The sequence below is a fragment of the Drosophila bipectinata genome, chromosome 2L (assembly GCF_030179905.1).
Source record: "Drosophila bipectinata strain 14024-0381.07 chromosome 2L, DbipHiC1v2, whole genome shotgun sequence".
Lineage (NCBI taxonomy): Eukaryota > Metazoa > Arthropoda > Insecta > Diptera > Drosophilidae > Drosophila > Drosophila bipectinata.
The window spans coordinates 21,757,901-21,779,640 of NC_091736.1; the positions used below are offsets into that span (position 1 = coordinate 21,757,901).

A 21,740-nucleotide genomic window follows, 5' to 3' on the forward strand; every position below is an offset into this window, starting at 1 on the left:
AATTTTAACAATAGAAATCGAAATAAAAGTTTATTTGTATTTCCGGATTCACCATTAAACAAGAAAGGAAAGCTAACTTCGGGCGGAGCCGAAGTTTATATACCCTTGCAGTTAAAACCGGATATATATCGCAAACATCGGATATAGTTGGCCGATCCTTATGAACACATCATAATAAAACCAATTAACTAAAATAAAAAATCTAAAACAAGTCCCAAGCTTCTATCTTCAAAAATAAGAAAGTTGATATTTCTACCAAATACCATTTCCGACCGTTCAGTTATATGGCAGCTATAGGATATAGTTGGCCGATCCTAATGAAATTTCCTAGGTCGGATTAACTGACCAAAAATATAATCTGTACCAAATTCCAGCTTTCTATCTTCAAAAACACGAAAGTTGGGTCATTTCCGATCGTTCAGTTATATGGCAGCTATAAGATATAGTCGGCCGATCCTTATGAAATTTGGCATGTCGTATTATTTTGCCTCATGTGAAATTTGAACTCTCTAACTCTAAAAACACCGAAGTTATACCATTTCCGATCAATCAGTTATATGGCAGCTATAGGATATAGTCGGCCGATCCCGGCCGTTTCGTCTTATATACTGCGTGCAAAGGAAAGAAGGGTGTGTGCAAAGTTTCAAGACGATAGCTTCAAAACTGAGAGACTAGTTCGCGTAGAAACGGACAGACAGACGGACAGACGGACATGCTCATATCAACTCAGGAGGTGATCCTGATCAAGAATATATATACTTTATAGGGTCGGAGATGTCTCCTTCACTGCGTTGCACACTTTTGGACAAAATTATAATACCCTCTGCAAGGGTATAAAAATGGTATATGTGCCCTTTTCCCACTCCCCGCAAATGCTATTTTGTCGTTCATTTTTTTTAACTCATAAGTCTTATTTGCAGTCCCTGTCTACGAGTAGTGGGTATAAAATATCAAAATACATAAAAATTAGCCTGAACCACTGCCTATAGTCAGTATCGTAAACATTTATTTCTGCACCACAGGTTTTCGGGAAATTCCCGCTATAAGCTTAAAATTCTCATTCTTCCGCTCATAATTGCACTTTAATGAAACCGGAGCTCATTTCACGATTGAAATATTTAATTTATTTTAATTGCGAGTCAACTCTTTTGATTCCGTTGTTGCTTTCATGAGGCAGTTGTTATTTTCGCAATTTTCCATTTTGGAGAGCGCCGAAGAAGCATTTCTCAAGGAGCCGCGACAAGTGGCAATTATGTGCTCACCCAGGCGCCGAGTGGGGCACTTATTTTGTAGGCGAGCCGGCCCCAAATGCATTTAATTTCTTAAAGGGGCGCGTAATTAGTTTTCCTTGGCGTCAGCAAATGGATCCCCTATAAACATACATTATACAATTTTTGCCAAGGAGGTCCTCTACCGAAAACGTAGCCGTAAATGACCTTCTTTGAGGATTTGGTAACCATCTTTTAGTCATATACATGGACAAATATTACGCTTTGGACACTGTATATCATTAAAATTGGAAAAAACTGGGTTACCAAGTTATGCAGTTATCCAGACTTTGGGAAAGTTAAGTCTGCTAAAATAGCAGAATATTTTTTTAGTTTCTACATTTTCACCTTTCCTTTTACAGGCTACCCGATTATATTTAAAATTTTATTAGTGATGAAACAGCGGATTGGAGATTAGAAATTGTATTCGAACGACTGACAATCAAACTTTCAAAAATGTTCAGAAATTCCCATTTAAAATTATTCTAACAAGCACCTTAATGGCCAATAAGAATAAGAATCATTTAAGTCCAAATTATTTAAGTAAAATATTTGCATTAATAAAATAAATTAACAATTTTATTTTCAGTGTGCCAATAAATCGGCTGGTCGGAGATTAACACGTTGTGAACTTGTGTCACGACATAGAGTTAATAGCAATTCCAGGCATGCAGTTCAAGCTAGACCCATTTCCAAGACAGGCCGAGTGCCCAGCATATAAATTCAAGTTGCGCTTCATTTGAATTATCCTAGGAGCAACGGGCTGTTGCAAAGTTTCTGGGGTTGGGATGCCACGCATATGGCTATTGTTTGACCGAGGTGTACCTGTAAACAGTGTCCTGCACTGCCTCTTGTGCCACTTGGCACGTTCGCCCTTTGTGTGAAAGGTGGCTGCTGTTAGGAAACATTCGGCCGAGTGCCCTCTTGAAAACAGCCCGCCAGAACTTTAATTGGTAGCCCTAGGCTCTTCCAAGGATCAAACGCCATTCAGGCAGCAACACCATTATTTTTACAATGTCTATATAGAAAATTCTTTTCAAGGATTTTTTCAAAGCCCCCAAAATGAAATTATGTTAAGAAACTTGTATGTCCTTTCTTTAAAAATAAAAATAAGCGATCAACCAAAGAAGAAAAAACGCAGGAAAGAAATACAAAAAACTACGGCTATAGTCGAGTTTCCTGACTATATTATACCCGGTACTCATCTCTTCCACCCACAATTTAACCTTTAAAATTTGAACTGTACGAGTACCGGGTAAAATAAAATGAAAAAGAAAATGCAGATACTAAGAGTCCAAGGTATTCAACAAATTAAAATTAATATTTAATTATTGATAAGCAACTTGCAGCTGGCAATGCAATAGTTGAATTATTAAAATAAAAACAAAAAATAAAGAGAAAAAAATTTACTTATAGTCCAAGGCATAACAAAAAATAAATAAATATTTAAATATATTGCATGATAGAATACGCACACCTTGCTTAAGCACCATATAACCAACCATCCAATGTAAAAAAGGTAAATAAAGAAAATAATTAAAATAAATTTTATTTTTAATAATTATTTTTAAACGTTAAACCTAACAATATTAAAAATAAACGATGTAAGATGATTCAAAATATATCAGGAAAAAAAGAGTAAGGAAGACAGAAGAGAAAGATTGCCTAAGCAACATCTAGCTGACAATCCAATGATTGATTTAATAAAACTAAAATAAGGAAAAAGAGATTTACTAATAATCCAAGACATTTAAAAACAAAAATGTATATTTTTATAATTTGCATAATGGAATAAGCACATTGCTTAAGCAACATCTAGCCGACCATCCAATGTGAAAAAATATATAGAGAAAATAATTAAAATAAAGAGAAAATAAGAGCCCGAGCTGGTTGGTTAGTCGAAGTAAAATGAATTGAATATCTAAAGCTGTGCCCCAGATATGCTAAGAAAGCCTACTTCGATAAGTGAAAATAAGTCGTAAAGGGTTTTTTGCCTCACTAACTTTGTGGGGTCAGAAAGTATGTGTTGGGAGTGTCTGGTCACACCTCTTCTAGCCAAATCAAAGTTAATAGCTACCGCCCAGGCCACCCTCGCGTTTGACTTCGCGACTGACAACTTAATTGTGGTGTCCGGGCAACCAAATGCTACTTTCGTGGCATGTCCGAAGGGGACTTGACGGAAACTTTCAACGCGCTCAATCCCAATGACAACAACATTAATAATTCAATTTTCTGATGGCAGTTAGGAGAAGCGCAAGAGAAGAAACAGAAACCGGAAGCAAGCGGAGAGAAGGGGAGTAGCTAGACACGTGCCTACGCCCACTTCCCCTTTCTGAATTTGTTGTCTCAATATTTGGAAATTACTTCTGGGGGCAGGTGCATAACCCATGGCCTCGCCACTTGGCTGAAAGCGATATCCCTAATCTATTTAACCTCCATGTCAACCGAGCCTGTTATGACCCACCAGACGCAATCTAAATTACCTTGGCTTGTGTGCCCTAGAATGTGTCGTCACATCCTGTCATTGGATAAAGTGCCGTTTTAATAAGCATTTCGGAGGCTAACCTTTTTGTGAGTTTGTTTTGGGGGTGATGGCCTTGTTTTCATTTTTGCTAATGGCCCACAAGTCGGCCATTGTAAAGCTGGTCGAATGACTGGCTGAGCCTACTCAAGACTTACGGCCCTTCACCCAGAACCGACGGGGCCAGACATTCTGCTGGAGAAATAAACCTGTTCTGGGGAACAGCACCAATGGGTGCCTTGGGGCGGTCAGGAAGGCGGCCTAATGAGTTTTGGGCCATGAAGTTATTAGGCTTTTGACTGAAAGGCGCAAGATGGAATTGCATATGTTCCATTGAAATGAGCTCTTTGGAAATAGGTGTCTCTTAGCACTTAAGGGTTTTACAGAAGATCTGAAGTAACATGAACCGGAGCAAAAAATCAAAAAAGGTGACGGAAGGTACAACTCAAAGGAGGTTATTTAACACAAAAGAGTTTCTGTGTTTATTTAAATAAAAATCTCAAACAGATTCTGAAATGTGACAATAATGCGACCCATTATTTCCAATATCCTTCTGCTAATGCTTTACTAAGCAGTCGACGATTTGGGAGAACCATCAAGACCAAAAACCAACTTCCTAAAACTTTGAGGGACTTGGCAGCAAATAGGACTACAATTTGTATGATTCACGTACAACTCAACCCTGAAACCGTATTCCCTGAGGTGGAAAAATGTGTTAGGCATTTGTAAGTGTAACTAACAGATTCAAATCAGATGAGAATGCTACCGGGGTCGAAAGGAACAAGGCGATACAGGCACACAATAAAAATTAAAATAAGAACCTCATCGCTCAGCCGCAGCGCCGCGACACCAAGGCTCTGAAACACAGAGTAAGATACATTCTGGCAGATATGACACTGGAAACAAACGACCCAAACAAATTACGCTTTTTTCTCCACTTTATTGTTGGCAATTTATTTTCTGCGAAATTGAAATACACACCATTTACCTGCAGAAAACACTGCACAGCCCCTGACTCCTGTGACATTGACAAACAGTTTTAACGGGGGTCGAAAAATGACACATAGGTTGGCATTGGGTTTTTCTTAGATCCTGAGATCATAATTCACTTTTCTATCTTTTGGCCAAGAAACCAATTTTATAACGAGTTTCTTTTCCAATGATTCAAATTCAAACTGTGATAATATTCTTTGTTTAATCTATTATTTCTTTGTTTTTCCAGAACTCTGAAAACTTGAAAAAACTTGGGGGTGGGATCTTTAGAAGTATATCGAAAGAAAACTGATGACTCTCTGACTCTGAAGGCTAAAATACGCTCTTCATTAGAAGAGCTCTTTCGTTAACAGAAAATGTGAGATTTTAAGGAATGCGCACTACTACTATTTCTGAAGATATGTGTTGGCAATACTAACATATGAATATACCAGCAATACCAACATTTCGAGTCCAAGGCTCAATTGGCGTGTGGAATAAATGACCCGGACTCGGCACAGTTTTTGATTTTAATTTAGATAAAGTGCGCTATGGAAATCAGTTTCGCTGTAACTTTTCCAGTTTATCCGAGCTCCAATCGGGCCAGACAACTAAACACTCCATAAATACAACAAGGGGAGGACTGTGAGGAAGTGGGAGGGGTGAGCTGGAAGCTTAAGGTAAGCTGTAAATTGCACGCTTTCATGTAGATAATTAATCACCGCGAACATTCTGCAAGTGGTTTGCTCAATGTGCTCCGGTTGTTGTGGAAGGTTCCAGTTTCGTATCGAATTCGGTCTGGAAATTTTGCCACAGACGAGGATTTTGCGGCCAACGTAAGTGTAGTTTAATGTAAATTTATTCTTGATCTTATCCGTATAATTTTAAGTTCAGAACGCCAGTGTTGAGCATTGCGAAGGACGAGATTTATTGTCAGCGCAATTTTCAGAGGCACTCACGGATGTGGAATCAATTATACGTCCTGTTGGGCACTCGATGCACGATAGGAAATGGAAATTATTTGATATAAATTAATGCAATTAAACATTGGGCTTTTCCAAGTCTGAATTTGCATAGAACTATATGGTATTAATTCGAACAACACCGTTGGATTACTTTTTATTAACGTGGTTTGAAAGTTCGAATGATAATGCTTTGAATGTGGATAACAACCTCAAATTTCTTTTTTAATATGAAACAATAAATATTAATCATTTAATACTCTTGCATGTCAATCAAAAAAATAATTTCAAATAATAAAAAGAATTGTGGACAAGTGCAGAAACTGCAGTAAAATTCTGATTAATTAAAAATAAAACAAAAAGGAAAGCTAACTTCGGGCGGAGCCGACGTTGATATACCATATACATATGCAGGGCCGTAGCTAGAGCCTCGGAGGCCCTGGGGCAACAAGTAAATTTGGGGCCCCCTATACGGAAGTCTTTTGCCCCGGCGGGGCCCCTTCCCTTCGGGGGCCCTGGGGCACCGCCCCATCTGCCCCATGCTAGCTACGGCCCTGTACATATGTATTTATAAAGCAAACACTAACCAAACATCCTCTTGGCTTCGGTCATTTCCTAACAAAGTAGTTGTCAAATAACAATTAAGCTTAACGACAACGAATAAAAGTGCTCAAAAATTCAATAGAGCGCAATACAAACCACTCGGACAGAGCAGCTGGGACTAGGATGAGGTAAACTTGGACCTTGGACTTTCTCGTGGATATTCAAAAAACTTTTCCATTGCAACTGGCAAAATATTTAAATGTAACTCAATTTTAAACGCAATATGCGCTCAGAACCACTTCGGCGCAGAGAGCGTCGTCACTCGTAATACAAGATATTTTGATTTGATTTATTTACGAGTTCAATTTGTGCACATTATTTTTCCAATATTAAGCTTTGATACGGATGCAATCGAGTCGACTCGACTCCTCAGGGGAATGCAAACGAAAATCAATTGAATTTTACCAACGGCGAGTGCAAAAGCGAATCCAGAGTGCAAAAGCGAAAGACAACTAATATTTTTGATGTGGAAAGCAATTTACGTTCCACATACATTCTTATGACAAGGGATGAAAACACGCAAAAAGTTTTCATTTCCGGATGTCGTAGCCAACCTAAAAAACTGACTTAAAGAATGCATGATGTGGAACAATTGTAGAGGAACACAAGCTTTTTTGGTGGAAGTTTTTTACTTGCAGCTCATAATTACATGAAAAGAAAATTAGTGTCGAGATTCGCTTTGAGCGCCTTCCCAGGTGAAAACTTTTAATGAGCAATTTTCTCACAAATTCCCAAGTGTTGCCGCCTTTAATATTTTGGTGGAAGAATTTCTTTTGGAAGCCAACTCTTAATGGGGGCCAAAGCGACCCGAAAAGTCATTCAGCGACCATTTAATCTTGAAATTTTCTTCAATCGATTTCGCCTACGTTTAGAGCTCGCATATTTCGTCTTCCGGCTTTTCGAGTGCTCCACTTTGGAGTGGGCCAGGCCAGGCCATCTATGTAGGTGTTTGTTTTTATTTATCGGACGTAGCGAGCAGGGGTCCCGACCCATGTTAATGGCCGATTGACACGCCACTTGGCCTTGATGAGGCTTTTAGCCTAGCTCTTACGTACCGCCTTTAACTATCCGTACCTGAAAAAGGGAGAAACGCTCTGCACTTCACAGGATTAATGGAGGGGGGAAAACACTCGCCGTGGGGAATTCCCACACTAGCAGAACGAGGTGTTAACTGAGCGTGATGATTGCTGCTACTTTTGATAGGGCGTCCGCATAAATATTTCTCTCCTGCTGTAAACACGTTTTATTCAGACAAGCAAGTCCCTTTGTTGTTATCTAAAAGTATATAATTAGCTGTTCCCATTATTGCAAATATTTAAATTACAATTCTGGAAGTACGTTAATAACTTTTTACCTTTTCTGTTGTCTTTTCAAAACTTGTAAAGTTATGAACGTAATATTTTTACAGTAAGAGTAAAACAATTGTAGTCACAGTACAAATTTTAGAAGCTTTTGTGTTAAATTTCAGCAGTTTGAAGCATTTAGAAAACAAAATTTGATGAAAACCACGTGGCACTGAAAATCTGAAAACCTAAGATGGCGGACTGCACCAACTTGTTCAGATGCCGTGACGTGGTAGTATTCATATCCGAGGAGCACCTACCTAATCACTAAAACCACGCCATAATAAAAAATATTTTAAATAAAGCTGCATATATAATAAATCTGTAGATCGGTCAGGTTGGACAGTTTCCCCGACCTTGAACAGGGAAATAATTTAAAAGGATCTAAGGGTCTGGTCTAAGGGAAACCTTCGAACTAAATCAAGTGTCTGTTCGGTGTCAGTTTAATTGCAAACGTAAATTGGATGCTGTCATTTGGTACGTTTTCATTTGTTCGAATGTTGCCACCCCCAGCACACAGCCCAGCACCCCTGGCAGTTTGCATTCGACTTGTGCTGCCAACCATTCTGATGGACATTTCTGGCACCGGCTGCAGCTTCAGCTTCAACTTCATCTAAAGGGGCTGTTGCAGTTGCAGGAATCTGTCTGAATGCAAACGTTGCACAAATCCCAATTTTTGTTAATTGGACTCATTTCTGATAGCCGGCAGCTTGTATAATTTAAATTGGCATTTCTGACAGGCAGACACACTGGAGAATCCAGTCCACGTTTTTATTTAACTGAAAAATATAACCTAATGTACAAAAACCATTTCGGTATCCTCCTTAGCCTCTATGTTATCCTTTTCTTCTTTCTTATTATTTTCCTTGGACATTTGAAGCAGGTTCCAGTCATAAATCCGGTCGTTGATATACTTTTGGCGCTCCATTAGATCAGCAAAGTTTTTCCGTAAATTATTATAGTGGGGCTTATCTTCAAATCCCATGGCACGGCAGTAGCCAATGTAAGACGCAAACTCTTCCGGAAAGCCTAAGCACAGGTCCTCTAAACGAGTTGAAGCCTTGGTCTCAGCTATGAGTTCGTAGCGCTGCTTTTTGCTCACCGCCTTTAGGCCCTGCCACGGTAAGTTTCCTCGAAGGAAGTACATCAGGACATAGCCCACTGACTCCAGGTCATCGCGCCGTGACTGCTCGCCTCCATTGAGTGCATTAACGGAAGCATAGCGAGCCGTGCCGGTGAGTCGGTGTCCATTCTTGTACGATACGTGCTTGTTACTTTCACTATTCCAATAGCTTTTAGCCAATCCCATGTCAATAATGTAGACCCGATGCTGGTTAGCACCCAAGCCCATCAGAAAGTTTTCCGGCTTAACGTCGCGGTGTAAATAGTGATGAGAGTGCAGGTGGTCCAGCCGCTCAATCATTTGGTCCGCAAGCATAAGGACGGTCTTCAGTGAAAAACGACGCGAACAGCAAACGAACATTTCCTCCAACGAGGGACCCAGCAGCTCCATCACTAGCATATTATAGCGGGACTCGGTGTTGAACTCGCGAATTCTTGGTATGCCTATTCCACCCTGGATGATCTTGTACAGCTTAAACTCGAAGTACAACTGCAACTGGTTGGTATCATTTCGCTCAACTTTGATGGCGACGCGTTCCCCTGTGATTCTCTGCTCGGCCATGAAGATGTCCCCGAAGGATCCGGACCCGATCTTGCGACGAATCAAGTAGTCTCGGATGACCATTGGTTGGTTTAAGTAGCCGTCGCTGTTCTCATCATCACTCATTTTTATTAGATTAAAAAACAATAGTCCTTCCTTTAAGTGTGTAAATTGCGGTTTTTTAGCTTTAGGGTCCAGGGTTCCACCACCGACGTTTATCGATAACTGATTCCCATCGCTATATAATCTAGCATTGCCAAATTAATATGTTATAAAATAAGTCAATTTTTGGATAATATGTATTTACTAAAATTATTTGTAAAAAATAATTTTTTAACTAAAATTATTTGTAAAAAAATAATTTTTTACGATAATTTTACTCCAAATATAAGATATTAATTTAATTCATTACAAAAAATTTTAATAAATTTTGGAAAAGTTTATGACAAAAAAATATTTTTTGTCTACTTTCTTAACTAAACTATAAATTCTCAATTAAGTAATACAATTGATAGATTTTAATTTAATTTTTATATATACATAAATATGTTAAGGTTGTAAATATATGCTCCGTCGTCATCTTAAATAGAGATGGAACAATGTTTAGTTACAAATTTAATTATATCGGCACAAATATCGTATAGTAAAAACATCAACTTTACAGATTAGCCTAGTATTCAGATCGACAAAAACTGTTTTTCAGCTATGGGTGTGAGCGAGAGGGAGTGTGGGAGTGTCATAAAACAGTTTTTGACAGGATCTTTTCGCTACCCCGTACTCCAAAAAAAAAAAAATAAGCAAAACGGAAAGACACTTGAGCTTATACGCGAAGTAGTGAGATCGAAAAACTTTCGACGAGTAAGAACGTTTATTCTTTCCAGTGTGATCGGAAATTTCCAAGTTACGCACTCTGGTCACTCATAAAATTGATTTGAATTTGAATTTAGACAATGTTGGAAAATGAAAAAAATGAAAATGAAGAAAATGAAAATGATTTTCAACTTATTTGAGTGTAAAAATTTTCATTTAAAATGATTTGTGTTCAAAATGGCGCAATTGGTGTCATGAAATTGGCATTTAAAATTTGGTTTGTCCCACAAATCTAAAATGGCGAGAACAATTTAATTCTACTAATTTACAATTTCTCTATTTACAGTTCTACAATTTCTACTATTTTAATTGGATCTATAATTTTCAGCGCATCGCATTTAACATCTTAACTTTGGCCTCTTCATTCATTTTTTCCTTATAAATAAAAAAAAAAATACCCAGTAAAGTTTATCCCTAAACGGGATGAATGATAAACATTTTTAATCTTTTCGGAAGGACTTTGAATTTGATTGAAGTTATTTTTTTAATAAAACTTATTTTGGTGCAAGTTGGCATCCCCATGTAAGTTTCTGGTATTTTTTTTTCTGAGTACGGGTGACGAAAAGATCCCGTCAGAAACTTTTTTCTCCTATTTGCCTCCCGCTCACTCTCATAGCTGGAAAACAGTTTTTGTCGATCTAAGTACTAGGGTTTAATTTTAGCAAAACTATAGCGTTTTCAATTTGAATATTTGGATTACGGGATACATATAAATAATTAAAAATTTCGGTAGAAGCTGACATTTAAAAATGTAAATTGGTGTGCATTTAAAATACTGCTTCATATTCAGTGTCACAATGTCTAATTTCAAAAGGTGAGGGTTAAAATGTCAACGGTTTTAAATTATACCCTTCACTCTAAGACATGCAATAAAATAAGAAGGTTGATTGGCGTGGCCAAATTATAATCTAATTGGCAGCCATATCAATGACCTCACACGGGCTCTTTCCGTTGTCAATTACCGGACCTGGTTTCAGGAACCTCTGTGTTCTCCCCAAAGCCGCTTGTAAAAAGGCAGTTAAGAACGAGTTGAGAAATTAACTATGTAAGTAAAACACGAGCATTTCCGTTTCACCGACATGCAACAACCGGCAATAAAAATTGCGCCCGTTCCATCAGTACACTTTTGTACAGTGGCTCGAAGCTTATTTCGTGCAAGAACAAATTACAATTTTAAATCAACATTGCTGCCAAATTAGAAAAGATTTTTAAAAAATTTAAACGCAGTAATATAAATAAACTCTTTATTAACTAATAGGAACAAAAAAACTTACTAATCTACAAAAACAAAACAACTTTTCATAAAAAACTAAAAAAACAAGGCACTTCTGGCGTCGAAGCTTATTTCGTGCAAAAACTTAAAACTACTATAAAATATGAAAATTCTTAAATCTAATATTTGGTTGGGCCTCCCTTTTGTTTTTTAACTGCTTTTAAACGGTTTCCCATTGATTCCACTAATTTTTTTGTGGTTTCAACGGGAATTTTTCGCCATTCCTCCAGCAAGGCAATCTTCAGCTCATTTCGGTTGCTTATTGTTCTCTTCCTGATCGCCTGATCCAAAATCTCCCACAAATTCTCAATTACGTTGAGGTCTGGAGACTGTGCTGGGGTTTTCACTACATGTGGGCAGTTCCAGACCAACCAAAGCTTCACGTTGGCAGCAGTGTGCTTGGGGTCATTGTCCTGGTAAAATCGGAATCGGTCCAGTATTCCCAATTTTTCTGCGCTTTGTGGCAAATTTTCTTTTAAAATGTTAAGGTACATTTTAGCATCCATGATTCCATCGATAAAAACTAAATTACCGACCCCAGATGCAGCCATACAGGCCCAAACCATAACATGGCCACCTCCGTGCTTCACCGTAGGTTTTAGGTTCTTCGGATCGAGCTCTGTATTCGCACGCCGCCACACATATTTCCTTCCATCAGACCCGAAAAGGTTGAACTTCGATTCGTCCGCAAAAATTACATCGTTCCAGAAGGTTCCAGGGTGAACTTCCATCTCCTTGACGAACTTAACACGTTCAATCATATTTTTTTTACTTATAAATGGTTTTTTCCTAGCAACTCGACCATTTAAATGGTGCTTGTGGAGTACGTTCCTGATGGTGTCTGGGCAACATTTTTTGCCCATTTCCTCCTCCACCTCTGCAGCAATTTTCGGAGCCGATAGCTTTGGGTTTTCCTTTACTTTTCTAACGATCCGTCGCTCCTCGTGGTCATCGAAAATTTTGTTGGGTGCGATTCGGCCCTTGTCTGCCACACGATTTTCCCTTACAAATCGTTGTATGATGCATTGTACCGTGCTGGGGCTTAGGCACACGATTTCGGCTATGGCGCGCTGGGTTTTGCCATCCTTAAAATGTTTTAGGACTAACTCCCTTTGCTCAATCGTTGTTCGCGGCGCCATGATCAAAAAGCAACGGTAAAAGTTTAGTTTTGAGTGACCAGCTCCAATACTTATGAAATATGCATATTTTACTATAATAATACTAGTATTTAGAAAAAAAACGGATTTAAAAGTCCCCTTTTTATAGTTTTTTTGAATTTAAAATGTTTGCACGAAATAAGCTTCGACATCAAAAGTGCCTTGTTTTTTTAGTTTTGTATGAAAAGTTGTTTTGTTTTTGTAGATTAACAAATTTTTTTTTTAGTTTTAGTTAATAAAGAGTTTATTTATATTACTGCGTTTAAATTTTTTAAAAATCTTTTCTAATTTGGCAGCAATGTTGATTTAAAATTTTATTTTGTTCTTGCACGAAATAAGCTTCGAGCCACTGTATGTATTTATGCGTGTGTGTGACATAGCATGCAGTCGATGGACACATTTCAGGCGTAAAAATCTCCACGCGAGTTGCGAATTTTCTCCTGGTTTTGTGTTTTCTGCTTCCAAGATGCATGAACGACCGAAAGGCCATCCCATAAATCACAACATAAAACCCATAAATTTCGCATGCATCGAGAAGACAGTCGGGAGAGGGACACAAACTGTGGCTGGCTAACAGGAAATCCAAAATGACCAGCCATTTGCCAATAATCATCGCAGCAAACCTTTAAAGTATATAGCCCAGTAGTAGTATACATTTCAACTATAGTTTTTCAAGAATCTGTTTAAAATAGCAAACGAGTTATTCATATTCTTTCTTTGACCGGTACTAAGTCTTACAAAAACAGCTTGTAAACGGACTTACTTATGATATAAATCAGCGAGAAATGGCAAAAAACTCGCAAAATTATTGGAAACGGTCCAGAAAAAGTGTTTAGATACAGTTATTTTATATTTCGTTTCAAATTAACATTACTGAGCTAAGTATCAAGTACAACTCGACCCGCCAGTACCACTCAGCTCTGAAAAACGGTGATCAGCCCTAAAGAGGGACTAATTGAATGTATTTGTTCAAATATAAATTCAGAAAAAGACAAGAAAGGAAAGCTTACTTCGGGCGGAGCCGAAGTTGATATACTCTTGCAGTTAAAAGCGGATATATGGTATATCGCACAAATCGGATATACATAGTCGGCCAATCCTTATGAGAATATCATAACACAACCAGTTTATTCCAATACAAAACAAACAAAAGTTCTTTACAAACAGAACAGACAGACGGACATGCTTATATCAACTCAGGAGGTGATCCTGATCAAGAATATATGTATATATATAATAAGGTATATATACTTTATTTTGGATATACTATTTGGAGCGGAGATGTCTCCTTCACTGCGTTGCACACTATTGACCAAAATTATAACACCCTCTGCAAGGTTATAACCCTTTTACGCTTGTATAACCCTTTTTTAAAATAATAAGGAACCTAAATTTTTTATTATTTATTTATTTATTACTTATTTGTTTGTTAAATTAAAATTAACAAACTGTAGCTTATTTATCATATTGCTATTTGTGAAAATATTGCTCCTTTTTTCATAAATTTAAATATATAAAGATTGAGAAAAAGCTCTTAAAATGGCACTGCTGGCTGGAATACCTAAAACTATCTAACTAACTTTAAGAAGTAGTAGATTTTGCTTTTAATAGAAATTCCACCACTCCACCAATCGTAGTTTCATCCGTTAGTGTAACGTTAAGATCCATGCATGGTATGGTAATTATGGTATTTTTATACCCTTGCAGAGGGTACTATAATTTTGGTCAAGAGAGCCACACAGTGAAGGAGACATCTGCACCATAGGTTACGTTAGATTGAGGCGGAGATATGGGGGGCCAGTCACTGACCTTCCGAATCCAATTGAGTCGCTGAGGCTCCTTGTGATACCGCATGGGCAAGGGGTACTGCAAGGGGACCCCACCCCATCCTATCTACTAAAGTGCCCATAGAAGTCTACCCTTTCTGAGGCTGCTCGCGGTTGCATTCAGCTTTCCGGACTCCATGAGGTCTATTACAAACATATTAAGTGTTAATGCACCCAGGAGTTTGAGTCGACTATGCCGAAGCGCAGGGCGTGGCAAAGGAGGTGTGTGACATCCTTGCAGCTAATCGTAGTGTGGCACCGCTAGCCTAGCCGCTATGTGAAGGTACGTTCCTATTAACCAGTTTCCCGTGATAGCCTTAACCGTTAGACTTGATATTTTCTTAGAGCGTATGGGCCAGGGTCATATCATGGAGATTCCTCCATTTCCTAAGTGTTACCAGGTCAAAGAGATCCCTGCATTTCAGCCTACCCGTCGCTAAGAGAATGCCCACTGGTTCTTTCTCTGGAAGTAGATGGTTTGTAGTACCTGACCTTGCTAATTCTTCAGCGACGCAATTTACCCTAAGTGCTTTCATTATAGCTATTACTTAAGCTTGGAACACCTCACCATTCAACTTTGAACCATCCATTGATATATGAAGGGAACCTGCTGGTTCCGGGGTTTGCTTAGTCTATTCCCCCTCGATGGAATGAAGACCTTATAGTTAAAGGTGGGATGATCAATGGATAGTCCGTAGCCCCCATAGACATGAATGGGGGGGACATGGTGGGTCCATAGTTAGTCCTTTTCCTTAGACCCGCCTCGCGTAGCCTGATTGTCGATAGAGTGACTGCCTTGACCCCCAATAGATCGAGTTTAGAGGAAATAGATCGAGTATGAAGTCTTGGCGTCTCCTAACGAATCCCTTAATAGACTCTCTTCCTAGTGTTGCTTCAACAGTCCTGTTTAACAGGATCTGCCTTATCAGGTGCACGGATTGATCGTCTACCCCTAGTCTCGTACCCCTACCCCTAGTGTAGGATGTTGTTGGACGCACCTTATACGTCTAGAAAAATGATAAGCGCATATTTCTTGTCAGTAAGTGTCTTTTCGATGAACGTAGTGATCTCATGGAGAGCCGTCTCCGCGGATCGGCATTTCCTATGCGCCTGCTGTGATCCCGAAATGACATTTGGGTTAATGGTAAGATGAATGTGGAGGCTAACGAGCCTTCCCGTTGTCTTGAGGAGGAGGCACGACAGACTTATTGGTCTGAAGTCCTTAGGGGATCAGTGCGATGGTTTTCCCGCTTTGGGTATGGAGACAATTTTCGTCCGCAACCGCGTATCGGGTACGATACCTGTCCTGAAGATTTTCCGGATCCATAACCGCAGACTGGAGATTTAAATGGCTTGAAATTGTTTATTGTGCAACTTAGATTCCAATTATGCGCCTCCTAAGCTACTTCTGTGTTTGTTTTGCTGGCGAAGTTAAAATCCTTGTGTATTTGTGACCACCATAGTGGTTTCTTTGACTTGCTACTGCCCGATCTACTTTTAGGACAGGCCTTATTGAATGCTCTAGCGCAAGCCGCCGTTAGCGTGTCCAGCACTCATCCAGGCCTTCGTAGTCATAACGCATCTTCAACCTTGGCGACTATCCAGTCCGCCGTGGGAAGCGTTCGGTCACACATTTTCAGCATCGCCAGGAAGGTGTTAGGGTCGGCCGGCTTTTTGGTGAGCCATACTTGCGCCCTCAGCTTGCTGGGGATCTCAGCCTAGTCAACCGCCTCCATCTTTGCACGAGAGTAAACATCTCTAAGCGTGGCTATCATTCGCTTGTATAGTGCTACCGATCGCGCGTGTTGGCATGCTATAATCTTGACGCTAACCTGATACCAGCCTGCGTCTTCGCATTTTGCTGGGGGTCTTCCGCTCTTCAGCATCTCCTCCTTGAAGCGCCCATGCAGTTCATTTACCACCTTCCATCAATAGTCCTTAGGGATCAGCTCATCCTTGGATCTCTTGCTCAGGAATCCAATGAGTGTTCTGCCCTTTGCGACCTCGGCGAACGAGCTTCCTCGGCTTCCTCTCCACGCCGTTCGGTCGTCCTATGGATAGCCCCACTGTAAAGGAGGATGCTTTGGCACCCTCCCCCGCAACTGATCGTCCCGCCTCTCTGTAGGGAGCTTCTCCATCCCAGCAAATCCTTGGCTTTTGAGGGCATTGGAGTTTGACGGGTCATTGACCCCATTTCCGAACTTTTTTTGGAAGTTCCATTCTCTACTATGGTTTTTCGTTGAGTTTAAAGAATTCATGTTTTGAACTCACGACTAGGAGTAACTTCTCACAATAAGCCTGGTTAAAACGGGGGGGTCAACCGGTCCCCTAGAGTTATCATATTAGCGTCCGAGCCCCCCTCGGACACGCATCCTTCGGCATATGCTGTTTCACCTTGGATTGTGGTAAACTAAGGAAGGGAGTGTTCTTCTCCCCGCCCGACTACAATTAGTCGGATCTGTTACCAGCCGCCCTCACGTGGAGAGTATAGTCGCACTACCAGCGGTGTACACAGTTACGGCACGCAAATCCTTCGGCTTTCATGTAAAATTTTAACTTTCTAACTCTAAAAACACCAAAGTTATACCATTTCCGATCAATCAGTTGTATGGCAGCTCTAGGATATCGATATCTATAGGCCGTTCCGACTTTTGTAGTGCGGGCAAAGGAAAGAAGGGAGTGTGCAAAGTTTCAAGTCGATAGCTTTAAAACTGAAAGACTAGTTCGCGTAGAAACAGACAGACAGACGGACAGACGGACATGCTCATATGAACTCAGGAGGTGATCCTGATCAAGAATATATATACTTTATACGGTCGGAGATGTCTCCTTCACTGCGTTGCACACTTTTAACCAAGGGTATAAAGTTTATGAAGTGTAGCGGAGCCTAGAACCACAAATCCTAGGCGTACTAGCGCCACCTAGCGGGCGGTAGCCGTTGTAAATGGCAACAATACGCGAGGGGTTTAACGGTAATCTGAAGGAGTGCATTGGCGTTAACGGTGAATCTCTCAAGCAAGCAGAATCTTTCTCAAGCATATCTCGTCTCGAAAGGTGACAAGCTGCCTGAGGTACAGCGAATATTTATATGTATATACCATAAAGAGGGAGAGAGGCTGTATCCGATCAAAGTCCCGATCGGATCTTTTTAAAATCAACCATTCCACAATTTACGGAGCCTTAGATTCTGATGTGGACAGTGGACGCCTTTCGTCCAGATTCTGGTCAGGTTCTCCAAATTCACCCAAACCCTCACAGGTAAGTTTAAACACATTCAGAGTAGTGCATACGAATATGCTCTCATACCGGCATTGTTATGTGAACGACATTTTTGCATGCCCATAATTCCTCTGCATAACCTCTGTCGTGGAGCCAGAAGCAGCGAGCAGAGTTGAGACGCTCAGTTTAAATTCGGCGCGCTCACTTCTTGGTTTGGCGGTTATTTCCCTTACCCGTCGGCCCACTGCTATTAATACGACATGCAACGGCATGAAAATGTAGGTATTTTATAATAATACAGTAGTGTTTGAAATCGCTAAATTGTTGCATATTTTTTACGCTTGGGAAAAAAAACAACCATAGCCCCTATACCACCCCCACATCATAAATAGCAGACTAAAACGTATATTACTTCTCTAAAAATTGTTCGATTTGGCTGAATCGTAGGAATTTGTAGGTTTAGATTAGCTATGGGGATAGTTTGGCATTTAAACATTTGCAAAAACATTAATGAACTGGCACCACAACGAGATTTTCGTTTTGGGAGCGGGTGTAGGCGTGGCAAAATTTTGACACAAACTTGATCTGCGCGTATATTTCTGGGATTCTGGTAAATGTATGGGAAATACATATATACATACGTATATGGATTACAAGGACAGACGCACATGGCTATATCGACATGGCTATATATATTTATATCTACAAAGCATTAGAAAAATATGACGAATCGGGAGAGTTTTAGAGGAGTTATAGACATTTAATGAGCTGATCTTCAATGGCTCAGTTATTATGTCTAAAACATAACGCAGAATTTTTATTCCCTTGCAGAGGGTATTATAATTTTTTCAAAAGTGTGCAACGTAGTAAGGGAGACATCTCCGACCCTATAACATATTTTATATATATATTCTTGATCAGGATCACCTCCTGAGTTAATATAAGCATGTCCGTCTGTCCGAATGTCTGTTTCTACGCGAACTAGTCTCTCAGTTTTAAAGCTATCATCCTGCAACTTTGCACACTTTGCTTCTTTGCACACAGTATATAGGTCGGAACGGACGATATCGGCACACTATATCCCATTGCTGCCATAAAACTGATTGATTGGAAATGCTATAACTTCGATGTTTTTAGAGTAAGAGAGTTCGGATTTTGTACGAATGCTATTTTTGATTTGAAAATAATCTCATAAGGATCGGCCGTCTATATCCTATAGCTGCCATATAACTAAAAAATCGGAAATGACCCAACTATCGTGTTTTTTAAGACAGAAAGTTGAAACTTCGCACAGATTCTATTTTGGCTTAGTTAATCCCACCTACCAAATTAGGATCGGCCGACTATATCTTATAGCTGCAATATGACTGAACGATCGGAAATGGTTTTACCAACAGAAGTTTGGGACATTTTTTTTTAATTTTGTATCGTAATGAATTGGTTATATTTAATATTCTCATAAGGAGCAGCCAACTATATCCGATTTTTGATATATATGTTCGGTTTTAACTGCGGCTCCGCCCGAAGTAAGCTTTCCTTTCTTGTTTTTTGATAATATATACTTTGTTAGTTACTTATAAAGTGTACTTTTTAATCTTTGGTTAAAGTGTGGGTACAAGATTAAATTAAATAGAGATTAAATAGAGAAATTTAGCAAAGCACACTTTTTGTTTTCTTTTATATTTTGTCAGCAAGGTAGAAAAAAGTTTTAACCATTTACTATGTTTTTTTCGAATTTTTATACTATTTCGCTCTTGAAAAATGATATATGAAATTTAATTTTTTCTTATCCTAGTACATCAAAAATTTTAGATTGTTTTTGAGTCAGTAGTCTCTACTAAGTCCGTTGACAGTACCATGCGTGACTGCTGCAACCTGAATCGGATGAATCTGCTACTAAACACATTGTGCACAAATCCAAGGACTAATTCCGACTGCGAACGAGAATGCGAGTGCAGACCACTTGCTGCGAAACAGAACTTTAGAATGCGTCAGTTCTCGAAATCGCAAACCCTTTGGGGGTAGGTGGGCATGCCAATTTAATGGCATGTTTTTGCTAATTTATTGCGCCGTTGAAGCATAGAGTTTTCCGCCTCCTAGGTGCCACCGATCTGCACCCCAATTTGTAATTCGGTGCCGGGGAGACTCTGCGCCGCACTGCCACATTACAAATCGGCAACCCGGGACACGGAGAAGTTACAAAGACAAACCTGGGGAAATCGTATCAATGAATACCCAATTAATTAAAGTGCGAACTGCACTTTGCTCGTTGTAAGCTTCTGAGCTTGACAGTATTTGTTAAATGGGAGAGTAATGCTTTTATGTGTAGGATCTTGAATACATTTTTTTTTTTATATTTGGAAGAGTAGGTACGATTTTTCTAAACGTCTAAAAAAGCAATGTGAAAAATTTTTTTTTATTTATTATTGACTGTAGTCATAAAATAACTAATTTTTATGGTTGAAGCATGGACTTTATACTTAAAAAACTAAAACTTTATATATATTAAGGAGTACTGTACTGTGATACTAGTACTGTGATAAATCTAGATAAGCCCTAAAATTCTGTAAAACCTTTGATAGGTTTTCTCTATCATATCCATCAGGCATTGACATCAAAAACATCCAGATGATGATAAACCAGAAGATGGTAATGATAAATTTAAATTGTAAAGTCTTTAGAAAACCTTTTCTTATACCCCTTATAGCCCTGGGTATGTAGAATTGTGCATATGTAAGGAAGCTCATCAACAATGATGATATTTAAGGACAGCCAAAACAAATTGTCAAAACAGCAGTAGCCAAAGACAAGAAACGGGAACAGAAATGGCGAGGCAGAGTAGCTAATGATGATGGCCAACAATGATGTCGGGCCCCTTTCTTGCTGATAACTTCAGCCTTTACGGTTATTGAAGCTTCATAAGGTTAAATAAAAAGCAATATGCGTGGCTTTTAAATCTTTCTTTTTATTGAGAAAATTTTATTCCAAGTGGTCTGATCGCGAAAGTTTACAAAGTATCTAAGTATTCTAAGGTCGTCCGCATCCAAAATATTCAAAGTCAATGAATGTCACATATTTGTCTCAAGCTTTTCTATAGCCCGTTTTGAATGTAAAAAAAATTCCAAGGAAAGGATACATCATCTCATTTCTGTAAAAGCCAATTATGTACTATGTACATATGTATAATCAGAATTTTGGTTTCTTTTTTGGGTGATATTGAAAGAATACTGAAGTATAGTTATTATTCATAGTGCATAGTTAAAGTGTATTATAGTACCAAAGTAAGATACAAAACTAGAAAGGACTACTTTACCGATTATATTATATCCTGTACTTATTTATTCTAACCAGACTTATCTCTAACCTTTAAAAATCAAAAGTATGAATTTTTAGCAAAAAAAAATTAAAATTATTTGGAGGTAAGGATTAGGTATTGAAATAGTTTGGCATTAAAAAATTTTTCAAAAACTTTTTGAAATGGCGATACAACAATATTTGAGTTTTGGGGGTGGTATACCAAAGGAGTCCAAGTTCCAAATCGGCTAGTTCTATTTCTTATAGTCTTCGAGATCCACGCGTTCCCAGTTGTAACTCTTTAGCATGGGAATCAATATATAAATATCTATAATTTCTTTAAAAATCGTCCGACTTGGCTGGATTTTGTTTCCCAGATAGAATATAGCTATAGAAATATTTAAAAATCAAAAGTTTTCCAAAACACCTTCGTGTACTGGCGTTATTGACAATTGGAAAACAATGGAAAAAAAATTTGCGTGGGTCCTATATGTAGCTCTATCTATTATAGTCTATTAAAACGGTATATATGGGCATATCTCCTCTAAAAATCCGCCGATTGGGATGAAACAATATATAAAGGGTTTGGCATAAAACTTTTTTCAAAAAAAAATTCCAGTATTTTCGATACAGAAATTTGGAATGTGTAGGAGAGGGAGGGGGCGTGGCAAAAAATTGAAAAAAAAAACTTGAACTGCTTGGCCATTTTGGAGTCTCGGACAGACGAACATGGCTATATCGACTTGGCTGTTGATGCTGATAAAGAATA

The 21,740-nt window shown here is 38.9% G+C and overlaps 1 protein-coding gene and 1 long non-coding RNA gene across 2 annotated transcripts; one reads left to right on the forward strand and one right to left on the reverse strand.

Moving 5' to 3' along the window:
* Positions 1 to 8,401: 8,401 nt before the first annotated feature.
* On the reverse strand, positions 8,402 to 9,571 carry LOC108127093 (casein kinase I). Its single transcript, XM_017243931.3, has one exon. The coding sequence runs from the start codon at positions 9,456 to 9,458 to the stop codon at positions 8,463 to 8,465; it is 996 nt and encodes a 331-aa protein (XP_017099420.2). The 5' UTR covers positions 9,459 to 9,571; the 3' UTR covers positions 8,402 to 8,462.
* A 10,292-nt stretch (positions 9,572 to 19,863) lies between these two features.
* LOC138925785 (uncharacterized) lies at positions 19,864 to 20,638 on the forward strand. Its single transcript, XR_011441997.1, has 2 exons — positions 19,864 to 20,326; positions 20,385 to 20,638. It is a non-coding gene; the product is annotated as an uncharacterized lncRNA (long non-coding RNA).
* The last annotated feature ends 1,102 nt before the right edge of the window (positions 20,639 to 21,740 follow it).